This window comes from Rhododendron vialii, chromosome 3a, assembly GCF_030253575.1.
Source record: "Rhododendron vialii isolate Sample 1 chromosome 3a, ASM3025357v1".
Lineage (NCBI taxonomy): Eukaryota > Viridiplantae > Streptophyta > Magnoliopsida > Ericales > Ericaceae > Rhododendron > Rhododendron vialii.
This window is the reverse complement of record NC_080559.1, coordinates 17,283,450-17,295,971: the sequence shown is the minus strand read 5'-3', so window position 1 is coordinate 17,295,971 and position 12,522 is coordinate 17,283,450. Positions and strand designations below refer to the sequence as shown.

Genomic DNA, 12,522 nt, shown 5'->3' with positions numbered 1-12,522 from the left:
TCAAGATTTGTTTTATCAAACTACTTCTGAGTTTGTGATTTGAATCCCAACCGTAGTATTTCCGAGGTAATATTCTTGAGTGCATGTTTGAGTACGTGTATGTGTGCAGCATTGCATGTTCATTCCAACCTAATATCCAGCTGTCGGGCCAGATTTGAAAACCCTGAACACAGATCATGCTGTTTGGTGTTTGCTTGTGTTTTAGGGTTGCTTGACGTCAATTTCATCCTACCCAAAAGCACTTAAGACCTTAGCCCATCGGGGGTGAAACTCCGAGGTTCCACGTCATCTAGCAAAGAAGTATAGTTACACGATACGGCTCTCAATATGGGGAGGATTGAAAACCAGCATGCTGACTCATTCTAGCTCTAGCACAAAACCTAAGGAATATATTCAATGAGGCGCCAAAAGGAATATATTCCATAGGTACATACAATGCCATACATGTTATCTGGACTGAAGAAGAACAACATTGACGCAGTTCTCGTCATTATCTTCACTAAGTTAGAAGAACTTACCCACCCAAATAAGGCCACACAACAACGAAGAATCAGGTAGATTCCCTGTAAGACTTCAACAGAAATAAGCCTCTTCCCTCTTACAAGATTTGAACATCTGTAAATGCATGGATCACTGTGAAGTTTCATACAAATGCCAAGTGCTTTTATTTGTCAAATGGAACCGCAATATTCAAACGTAAACCAGCAAAAGAATCGGTATAAGCCACTGTTTGTGGGGGTTTGTAGTTAGAATCAGGATCCCCAGTTTCAGCCAAAGAATTCCATAAAAGTAAAAATAAAACCAATCAAACATTACTCAAGTTCTGCCCAGAAAAGTTAACATTCAAATAACTTTACAAGAGTAACTGCAGGTGAAAGTTTTTATTCCTATCAAGTTCTTAGAACAAAATCACAAATTCCTTTTCCAAATCTCATTAACCCATCTTTGCAGCCAAGAGCAAGTACACCTTGAGCCATTTGAACTGTCAGAAGTCGTAATTTGGCAAAAGTTATTTGACAAAATTCCAGTCCACCTGTTCCTATCTTTTGTTGCCAAGAAATTGCAAAACCGTCTTTGGTGCCAGCTGATCTACATTGAACAAGGAGTCGTGTACAATCCAATGGTTTAGATTTAAGAATGTGTCAAAATGGCACCAAACTGGGTGCAACAGCATTGCCATTTTTATTTTATTTTTTTTGGGCTTTTGCCACTCTATAACAAGTCAAATAATGATTAGCAAAGGGTGACAGACTGTTCAATGCCCTTGGGCACCACCACGTCCCTAAGGGCTTGCGTCCCAACCAGTTGGCTTTCAATCAGTTTGGTCCAGTTATGGACCGTTTGTGGGCCCTTCCTGGGCCCACAACAATGATCGAAACCGTTCATTTTTTAGAGCTCGTTGAGAACATTGACCACATCAAAAATCATGTTGATCGGATACCGTTTGACAAGACGTTGAAATGCATTAAGTTTCATTGGATTGTAACCCATTTGACATAATTATTTGAAGATCAATGCCTTTCAATATCATATCAAACGGTATCCGATCAAATTGATTTTTGGCGTGGTCAATATTCCCGACGAGCTCTAAAAAGTGAACAGTTCCGATCATTGTTGTGATCCGGGAATGGTCCACAAACAGTCCATAACTGGACCAAACTAGTTGGGATCCAAGCCCTATCTCTAGGCTCCTTCTCCATCACACAATTATGTGGATCCAAACAATAATGTGGGGTTCATAAACTCACTCTTGGCTCCACAAAAATGTTATTGGAGAAGGAGCCTCATGCACTACGTAGTGGTGCCCCTGGGGCACTTTCTCCGAATGTGTGGACTACGTTCACAATGCCAACACTGTGGTCTGTTCAAGCATACATTTCCCCCAAATTCAGTAAAACCCAAACCCATTCCCATACCAAGTCCGGTCAGGCATTTAATCAAGCACATTGTAGGCTTCATCAATTTGTACATTAAAATCTTAGAAACCCAATAGACTCGCGAGTCATCAAAGACACACATCCAATTCAAGCTCATGGAAATGAAACTAATCACTGGTCTCGACATTCAAGCTTGAGAATAATTTGAGATGAATGCATACCCCGAAAAATTGTAAGTGTAAAACGAGGTGAAAGCAAAGGGAGATAGGATAGCAACAGGGGCATAGTGAGACTGAGACAAAGTTGCAGTAGTCCCACATTGATAAACTAAGGACTGCTGGTAGCTAGCATTGAATAAAATTGGAGTCTCATAAAGGGAGAAAATTCACGGAGCCGGTTAGCTTAAAGCAAACTATTCTTTTGTCTTTTAGTAAAGGATACGCCTATTTTTTGAGGGGTTCTTCCTTGGGAAGTTGCCTTCACCAAACCTCAATTGTAAACGTTACTGAAGTTGATTAATACTATATCCAACTGAAGCCAGAACTTTTGGAGGGCCACTTTCATTCGGCTGAACTGGAAAGCATCTTGCAAGCAGCTTTGTGCGGGTATTTTTTGGGTTTCCCATGGGGGAATTTTGGAATTCTTTTTTCTTTTGGATCATACGGCTTTTGGAACTTGGTAAAGGTCAAGGATTGTTGGTGGCATTTGGATTCCAATAGCCTCAAGCTAATCCTTGGCAAAGAGACTATCCAAAAGGCCCAAATGCTAGTTTAGCTAGCCCTTACAAGTGTGAAGCTCCCAACAGCCTAAGCAATTGGGCTATGCAAAGAAACTGTCAAAAAACAGTTTGCTAGTAAATATCATTTATGCAGTCATGTAATCCCATTTATTCAAGTATGTAATCCCATTTATGCAATCATGTAATTCGAAGACTTATGTATTTTTTTTTTTCTAAACATCTGTTAAGTTATAACCATATCTTATTTTTTCAAAAAAAAATTCTTCCAACTCTCTGTAACATGTTTGAAGCTACGACTGGTAATGGGATTCTACCAAGGGATTTTGTCTTCTTTCATACTACAATCCTTGCTCTAGTCTGGTGTGAATGACTGCATGGCATGCAACAAAATGGTGTCTAGTATTTGTGTTTCATTCTTAAGTGCTACCAGTGTCTAATTTGATTTAATGTTGATAACCATCATGCTGTCTGGAAATGCTCGAATGCTGTAGGACTATGTTGACGATTTCTTGCATATTGTTGTTTGTAATTGGAAAAGTAAATGAGTGGTTCTCGCAGTTGTGTTTTGGGTTTGCTTGAACCGAATTTTGGATAATCTCACATCTTTTTGTTCAAGAGTGAATGTTATAAGATCATCTTTAATTGTCATGTCCCGTGTTCTTGTTTGTATCCCGAATTTTTTAGAATTGTCGTGTCCCGTGCCCGTGTCCATGCTTCATTGTTGAACCCTACGGAACTATATTTGATTTTTAGTGGAGGGAACAAGAAAATGGGGGCTACCAAACAAAGGCAGCAACAGCCATAGGAAAAGAAAAACAGGGGAAGAGAGAGGTGGTTCTCTGGATCAGAAGCAAGCAACCTGCTGCAGATGACACCACCTGTTAAAAATTTGTACACTCTCCATTCCGTTAAGCATAATCGAAAACACGAAAGAAGAAGATGAAAATCTGCTAAAACCAACAGCGTAACAACTCGAGCAAAGTAACAAAGACCACCATATCTGCTATAATACCCCAAGTCAAAACAGACATATACTTATTGAACAGCAACCTGGCAAGACTATGAATTCAGGCAAAAACAGATATCAATTCACAACATATACTTGTGAAATATGCATTTTGTCTCGCATCCATCCCTACAAGAACAAGAAGGTATCAATGAAGAACCATAAGGAAGGGCAGAGCAAGTCACTTATGAAGAGTGTACAATGTGGAGAAAGGAAGCACCTTAAGAATGTACAATGAAAAGTGAAGAGCAGATTTTTTGTTCTTTGGAATAAAACCTAGTTTCCAGATTATAAAACCTTTTGGGTCCCAAAGCTAAGTAATCCAAAATTCATGTTTTCTAAATTGTAGACATAGGGAATCGAATGTGCTTTTGTGGAACTAAATCCACTTCTAAGTGTGTATGTTGGAGTTTGTCCCACATCAGTTAATTATCTCCTCCAAAACTAGTATATGAGCCTGGGCGGCCTCTCCACTCTTTGCCAATTGGTTTGGAGTTGGATGCTTTAACATGGTATCAGAGGTAGGGTTTCGGAGAATTTGATCCCCTTGTTTGTGCCATAAGTGCACCATTATTTTTTGTGATCCAAGTGTTATGGATCCTTTGTTTACCTCTCCACGTGCGAGTCGGGGGTCGCATACACGGGAGAGTGTTGGAGGTTGTCCCACATCGGTTAATTATTTCCTCCAAAACTAGTATATGAGCGTGGTCTCTAATCTTTGTCAATTGGTTTGGAGTTTGATGCTTTAACAGCATCTTAGCATCACACAGCAATCACCAAGGTGTTTTTATCAAGAACTCCCAGTCTTTCAATAATCACAAAAAATCTACAAATTCTATATGCATCTGCATCTATAAGCACCGTCTTTACCCTTCGTGGCAAGAGAGGTGCCCCACCTAGCACAATTTTGTAGGCTTTGTCCGCCATGGGTGACGCATACGCCCATACATGCACATTCACGTGGCCAGTGCAAACTTTTTTCTTTCCAAGTTCCTGGTGAAAAGGCCCTACAGTATAAGAAGGTCTAATATACCAATTATGTAGCACCAGTGCCGGCTCTGGGCTAAGGCCTAAGAGGCCGGCGCCTTAAGCCCCTCAAGAATGTGTAAAAATTAGGGCCTCCTATTATTTTAGGTACCCATTATATATGTCCAATCTTTTTGGGTATAGCAACATTAGAGGTCCATTTTAATACCCAAACCACCTATTTTACACTTAAGAGACACAGGCCCAATAGTTGGGCCCAACCTAACTTGCTCAATCAAAGGAAAGAAAAAAGGAAAAAGAAAATGCGGATCACAGGCAGTTATCTTCATAGAGAGCCCTTTAGAAAATGATTCCATGTGGTGGGTTCCTATATAAGGTTTATGCATATTCTACCATTAACAGCTCTAATCTCCTAAACACACAATAAAATGGAAGAAGATGAATTAGAGATCAAAGAAGAGAAAACAGGATCAGAAATTAGTATTTGTATGGGTTTTTTCCTAGTCGAATACATGCATTTGGCTTTGAAAAAATCATTTAACTACTTGTTATTTTATTATCGTAAATTTTATTAAGGGCCTCATTGTCTACGTCCGTCTTAGGCCTCCAAAATCTCAGAGCCAGCCCTGTGCAGCACTTATCAAAACCATCACCAAGCAATCTGAGATGGGCCCTCCTCACAAGAGCTGGTAACTAGCAACTACGATGCGAAAGGGACTCAAAACTATACCACGGAAACTGAATGCTCAATAGGGCATTTTATCAAACAGCTAATATACAAAAGAAGCAACCTGAAATATTGTTCTGTCAAATTTTATACTATAGAGACCTAAACTTCTCCAATTTCATACCCAAATTGATATGGATGAACACAATGCAAAATCTGAACCAGAATCACAGGTAGAACATGAAATTTCGGAAGAGGGAGAGGCATACCTGGTTTTGATGTTGAGGAGGATGATAAACCTCAGCAACCCTAGCAATAAATCTACTTGTTGAGAGCGATAGAGATGGGAAAACGAGGGAAAACGAGGGGTTTTTTGCGCGGGATATGAGAGGAAGCGAGGAAAAGAGAGCGTGAGAGCAAACGAGAGCTACAGTACCTCGCTGGCCCAAGCGAGTTACTGTAGCAGACAACCAAATCCACGAACGTGGAGGCGTGGACCTAGTCTGCTGCGTCTGGGTTTTTGGGGCTTAGGCTAGTCAATTTGACGAAAAACCCCATTTGCTTAGCCTATTGAAAATGCTCTAAGGGTCCGTTTGATTAGTGTGATAATGCCATAATAGTAGAAAATGCAAGAAAAATGAAAAAAAAAAAAACATAGTATTTTTTTTGTGTTCACTTAGCAAGAATATCCTAGAAAGTGGTAGAAAGTGAACTTTCTTGTGCAACTCTCTAAAACTTGAGAGCTTACCTCACTTTTTTTCTCACACAATGTGCAGAGAAATTTTATTTTGGGCAAACTTTCGTCGTCATACCTCTACTTTTACGGTTGTCTTAATTTCGTCCATCTAATTTCAATTGTCTCAATTTTGTCTCTGTAGTTTATTTTACGTTCTAAATTGATAAAATCGTTAATACCATTAATGAAACTAACAGAAAAATATAATTAAAAAATTAAATGCTCCAATTTTCAATCCGGTTGAATCAGTACGAAGATCTTATTTTTTTGATCATTTTATCCTAGATGGTCGTAATGAATTTTTGGCTCTAAGGCCTTTCAATAAGCACCCGAAAAGTCCTCATTTAGTTTTAGGGCTATCTTAAGATGCTCATTGAAAGGCCTTAAAGTCAAAAATCCATTATGACCATTTAAGATAAAATGATTAGAAAAATAAGATCTTCGCACCGGTTCAAACGGATTGAAAATTGAAACACTTAATTTTTTACACCGGTACGAAGATCTTAATATAGTTTAAAAAAATTAAGTATTTCAATTTTTAATCTGTTTGAACCGGTACGAAGATCTTATTTTTCTGATCATTTTATCTTAAATGGTCATAATGAATTTTTGGCTCGAAGGCCTTTCAATGAGCACCATAAAAGAGCCCTAAAACTAAATAAGGAATCTTCGGGAGCTCGTTGAAAGGCCTTATAGCCAAAAAATTCATTACGACCATCTCGAATAAAATGATCAAAAAAATAAGATATTCGCACCGGTTCAACCGGATTGAAAATTAAAGCACTTAATGTTTTAATCATATTTTTCTGTTAGTTTCATTAACGGTGTTAATGATTTTACCAATTTGGAATGTAAAACAAACTATGGGGACAAAATTGAGACAATTAAAACTAGATGGACGAAATTGAGACAGATGTAAAATTACAAGGACGACTACGAAAATTTGCCCTTTTAGTTTCTCAAGAAAATTAACAATAATTACTCTAACTTCCTTCTTTACCCTATTCCCTTCACATTTTCACTTCTAATTTGGGCAACTTTCCTCCTTTTCAAACAATGATATTTTATTTTCTCTATTATTTTATTGCAAAACTTTCATCCTAATCAAACGAATATGAGAAAAAAAAATACTTTTTCTTTTTCTTTTCTTTCACTTAACTTTCTGTTATTTTCACTTTTCATTATATTTTTTTCGCTAATCAAACGGACCCTAAGAGAGGCAGAAAAATGGACACTCGTGGAAGTGATGGATTTCAAATTGGCGTTACTTCACAACGGAACCAGAAAATTGGACACTCGCGGAATTGAGGAATTTCACATTGGTATTATTCACAATAGTATACACCCAGAATTTTTATCTAACGGAGCATCTATTATTCATAATCTTAAACCAAATTTTTGACAATCAAGCACAATTATACCAAAATAGGCCTCAAATTTCCCAGCTGCTTCTGATGATCATTATGCAAAATGTTGAAAAATGTATGCATAATAATTTAAGAAAAATTATATGTATTACATTTATATATTTATTTTGATGAATGTTGGAAAAAATAATATTATGATGTTTCAGCAAATGCTAATCTTTCGAAAAGTTTTTTTTGGAGTAAATATTTTAGGCCTTGGAACATTGCATAAAGTCTCTTAGATTCAAAGTTCAAATCTTACAAAGACTTAATGAGCTCGATACATGCTTTAACGGTTTTATTTAGATGAAATTTTGAGCCACAGGTTGACGAATCGGCTGACAGGCCGACTGTCTGAACACAGAGCTGTGACAACTGGAGACCATCGGATGACCGGCCGGTCGACCACCCGGACGACCACTCTGTCAACCGGCCAGTGTAAAATGGCCTCCAACGGCTAGTTCCAACGGCTCAACTCTCCAACGGTTCCATCACTTTACAAACGGCTAGTAGGAGATTGAAAGGCTATATAAGGGTTCAAGAACTCATTGATGAGTGGGGATTCAAGCTACAACTTTCATACCACCCCAAGCAAATTCTCCAAAAATCAAGCCAACACTTTCATATCTACCTTGTGAGGTTATTGTTATTTGAGAGCTTCAAATTTCTCCACATACTTGTAATTCCTAAGTGAGTGTTTGAGTCAAACACTTGAAAGTTTAGAAGACCAAATTCAGGTTGGAATTTGGGTGTTATTGTTTTTGAGAGGTTTTCGGAGAAAATTCTTGCGGTTGCACTAGCTCCTCGGGAAAGCTAGGGGATAAGGTCATTGTAAGCACCCGCAAGACTTACTGCTTGTAATCTTTTTGAAGATTAAAGGAACCTTCAAGTAGTTGCTTGAGGAGAAGTGGACTAGGCCGGACCGTGGACAAATCCGAGCCGAACCACTATAATCGGGTTCTATCTCGCTAACTCTCTCTCTTTTACCTACTCATATTATCTTGGATATATTTGTTAGAGATTATTAAGTAACCCGATTCACCCCCCTCTAGGTTGCAATTTTTGGGTAACATAAAAGGTTTATGATGTACACATTTTAGTGTATATTAATTACAATCCTTAAATTAATACTTTGTTCTCTCTCTCTCTCTCTCTCTCTCTCTCTCTCTCTCTCTCTCTCTCTCTCTCTCTCTCTCTCTCTCTCTCTCTCTCTCTCAAACCAGTAAACCCTAGCCGTCGCTGCTCGGGGGCCTCCTCTTTCTCCCTCCTTCCCCCTGTTCATCCTCCATCCCCCTGTTCGTCCTCCATCCCCCTCCTCGCCTCGTAGTCTCCAACTGTTTGGCTTCCCATGCTCTTAGTATGGAACGTTTGTTGCATTGGTCCGACGTGGTTCCCCCTTGCGATGGCTTTGTCCGGCAACTGGTGGCGCCCCGTAGTTCGACATCCTGCATGGCGGCTCCAAATCTATACTGTTCGGGGCTAGCGATGTTGTAATAAGGTGTGCAATTGGGGGTGGGTTTTCCTTTTGGTAGTTTTGTTTTTCCGGCTGTCTCAGTCTGGAAGTCTTCCGATCTAGGTCCTCCTAGATTCGGCCTGTGGTGGTCTAGGTTTCCCCAAGTCTAGCGGTTGGGTGATGGGCGGAATAAGTTAGTTAGGTTTCGGTGTGTGGTTGGACTTGAGGGTTGTTGTGATCGACAACTATAACGGTGGTGTTTTTTGGAGGGTTTCCAATAGCGGTAGCAGTGGTGCATGTGTTGGGGGTCTTTGGTAGCAGCACTGGTATGGTTTATTCGACTATGTTTCTCTTTGTTCAGGGTTGTCGATGGCCAATTTGGTGTGAAGGAGAGTCTGGTCTTTGGCCGCCGTAGTCGTTTGGGTCTGTCGGAGTGTTTTTTTCTGCGTTGCCTCAGTCCTTACGCCCAGAGTTTTGTGTGACAGCGGAGGCTTGCCATAGAGTCTCCTCCGAGTGTTTCCTCAGCAGGGAATGAGTTTATGTTCCAGTCTAGCCGCCGACCCTGTGGCTAGCCTGGACGGGATTCTTATGTCGACACATAATGTTGATTTGCTTTTGCAGGGGGTCTTAGGGTTTGTTTTAGTTTTTGAAGTTCTCGTGTTCCAAATTAGGCAGTTTGGTACATTCCTGAATTTTGCGATGTAATCTTCGCCTTTGGACATGAATGAATTGACTGATTTAAAAATAATAATACTTTATTCGACTTATTTTATGTTTGTAAGTATAAAATAAAGTTGCTAAATAAATTGGAAAAGAAAATAATAAATAATAAACTTGAAGCAAATAAGGGTAAGCACCATTGTAGCTCAAATGGTAAAGTTTCTTGGCTAGACACGGTCTTGGGTTCCAAACTTGGAAGATGCATCCTAGAAGCCAGCACAGGATAATTCTCCTTCCTACGCACAAGACACATTTTATTTTATTTTTTTTTGTAAAAAGCAAGAAGGCACAAAGCACCGAATAGTTTTTCCCAATTACATTACACCACCATGAGGTGCACAGAATAATTCTCCTTCCTCCATACAAGACAGCTGCAGCTGCTATCCTAATTTGGGTGTGGAGGTAGAATGATTGTTTCCTTTCGAAAATTTTAACTCTACACTCAAATACACACCCTCACTCACAATAGAGGTGGGCCCCCACACACTGGGTGTGTAGTGTGTGCGGGCTCCACCTCTATTGTGAGTGAGGGCATGTAAATGGGTGTGTATTTCGGTGTGGAGGTAGAATGATTGATTTCCTTTAGAGCATTTACAGTGGAATAATAAAAAATCAATAATAAAAATTGTTACATCATCTTTTAGTTATTCATTTAAGAAGTTGTTAAGATTAGCAATGTAGAGGTTCATAATGGTACAATTAAAATTAAATAACCAAAATTTGCCACATCATATTTCAACTTATAAAAATCTAAAAATTGTGACATAGAAAATAATTTTTTTAAAATAGTTTTCAAACTAATAAAAATAGGTTATCAGAAAAAAAGAAAATACTGTAGTAACTTTGATTAAAAAAAAACAGTTTTTTGAGAATTTTTTTAAAAAAAAAACAGTTTTTGAAAATAAAGGTTTTTCTAAAAAAGAACAATTTTTGAAAAAAAAAGTTTTAATAAAAAAACTATTTTTGCAAAAAAAAAAAGTTTTGGAAAAAACAGTTTTTACAAAAAAAAATAAAAACTGTTTTTAAAAGTATTTTTCTTATAAACCTGTTGAAAATGGAAGAGATAAAAGGTTTTTGTGTAATAATAGTGTACATAATTGAGAAAATATAGGGACAACTAAATTTGGTTATTGACAAAAGGTTATTAGTTTTGATTATTCAAGAGTCAAAATTAGATGAGTTGCAAAGAAGTTTCTAAGTTTAGTTTTTCCATTATGAGCTATTTTTTGAACAAATATTACTAACATTAGTAATCTTTTGATTTTGATTATACTACTGTCTGGATGCTCTTACTCCCCATCTGTTATTTCTCTTCCCAATTTTTCTCACATCTCCCACTACGCTCCCTTCATTCATTTCTATCCTTTATTTTTTCCCAACTACATCTACTCTTCTCAAGGCATCTTTGTACATCTTAAAAGGATAATTTGCACTTACACCCCCTATATTATCACAGATTTGAAGATACACCCTCTTATACTTCAAATTTAAGCTCTTACACACCTATACTTTGAAGTGAAAGAAGGAAAATTTGCACTTACACCCCTATATTTTTACGTATAAGAGGGTGTAAGTGTTAAATTTGAAGTACAAAAGGTGTATCTTCAAAAAAAAACATACTCGATTTGCCTTGTTATCGCCAGTTGCCTGGATATCTCACTGTGACAGGAGGACATACATAGAAAAATTTGTCACTGTGATAGCATGTCCATCCATATCTATTTACTCAGTAGAAAATTAATTCCGGTGTTTCTTTTTTATTTTAATTATTAGATCACTTGTTTTTTGATTGCAAAAAAGAAATTATAGAATGGAAAGGAAGTTTGTATTACTTATTGCGATTATAAAATAGTAATATTATGTATGAATAACCGAGTACTACTATGAGTACCGACCGGTCGGGGAGAGAAATCGTACCAACCGGCCGCGCCAGGCCGTCTCCAGCCACCGGACGGCCGATCCGAGCTCGAGCACCCCTACACACCTCGGATGCCGTTGATTCCCACGCTGGGCCCCTCCGTTTTTTTTTTAAATTTTTGACAGCTCAGATCGGCCGTCCGGTGGGCAAAGAAGGCCCAGCGGGGCCTGTCGGTATGATTTCCCTCTCCGGCCGTCGGTACCTATATCATTATTGTGAATAACCTTATCTGTTGGAATTTTTTTGAAAAATACAGAGTAGAAATTTGGAAAGCTAACTATATCTGTTATTTTTGCGATTATTGTAACGACCCTGAATTTTGGTGAATAAAAATTTCGTTAAGTATTTGAATTTTATTTGAATTACTTATTTTCTCTTGAGTGGCTATATGATTTCTTGGTAAAACTTTTGTCGTAGTTAGATATTGGTTAAACTCTCGACTAGAAACCCTATGTGACCAATTTAGTTAGTTTCCAACCGACTACTTGGAGGAACCAAGCAACCGACTTACCTAGTTACTAGATGAACCTTTTGAAACTTTTGAACATTTGTCTTTACCCATTGGTCCATAATGGTTAGGGTGATCTTTATCCATTGGATAATAGGCTTCCTATTAAAATATTTTGGTAAGTACAAGATATAGTATTTTAATGGTTTATAAAAACTTGTGCAAAGTACATTTATTCTTTGTTTATTGGGGATTCTCCCACCCCTCCATTATCCATTGGATAATAACCACAAGGGTAATTTTTGTCCATTGGATAATAAACTTTTTATTATAAAAGTACATGTAGTCTTTCAAAATCTTATTTTAAAATAAATGGTACTTGTACTCTTTTGTCCAATGGTTATTAACCGCAAGGGAAATTATTATCCATTGGGTAATAACCGTTAGGAAAGTTAGTGACCCTTGGATAATAGAGTCTTTTGACCAAATAAAGTACCGATGTGACTAGGGAACCTTTCAATAAAGTTGATTTGACTTGTACTTTATTATTATTTTAATGAGGAAA

The 12,522-nt window shown here is 37.9% G+C and overlaps 1 protein-coding gene across 1 annotated transcript; it reads right to left on the bottom strand.

Annotated features, from left to right (window-relative positions):
- Window positions 1-380: 380 nt before the first annotated feature.
- Window positions 381-8,869, bottom strand: LOC131321167 (uncharacterized). Its single transcript, XM_058352175.1, has 4 exons — window positions 8,653-8,869; window positions 5,713-5,802; window positions 5,546-5,585; window positions 381-615 (listed from the first exon to the last, which is right to left on the bottom strand). Exons 1-4 carry the CDS (start codon window positions 8,867-8,869, stop codon window positions 381-383), a joined length of 582 nt encoding a protein of 193 aa, XP_058208158.1.
- Window positions 8,870-12,522: the final 3,653 nt, after the last annotated feature.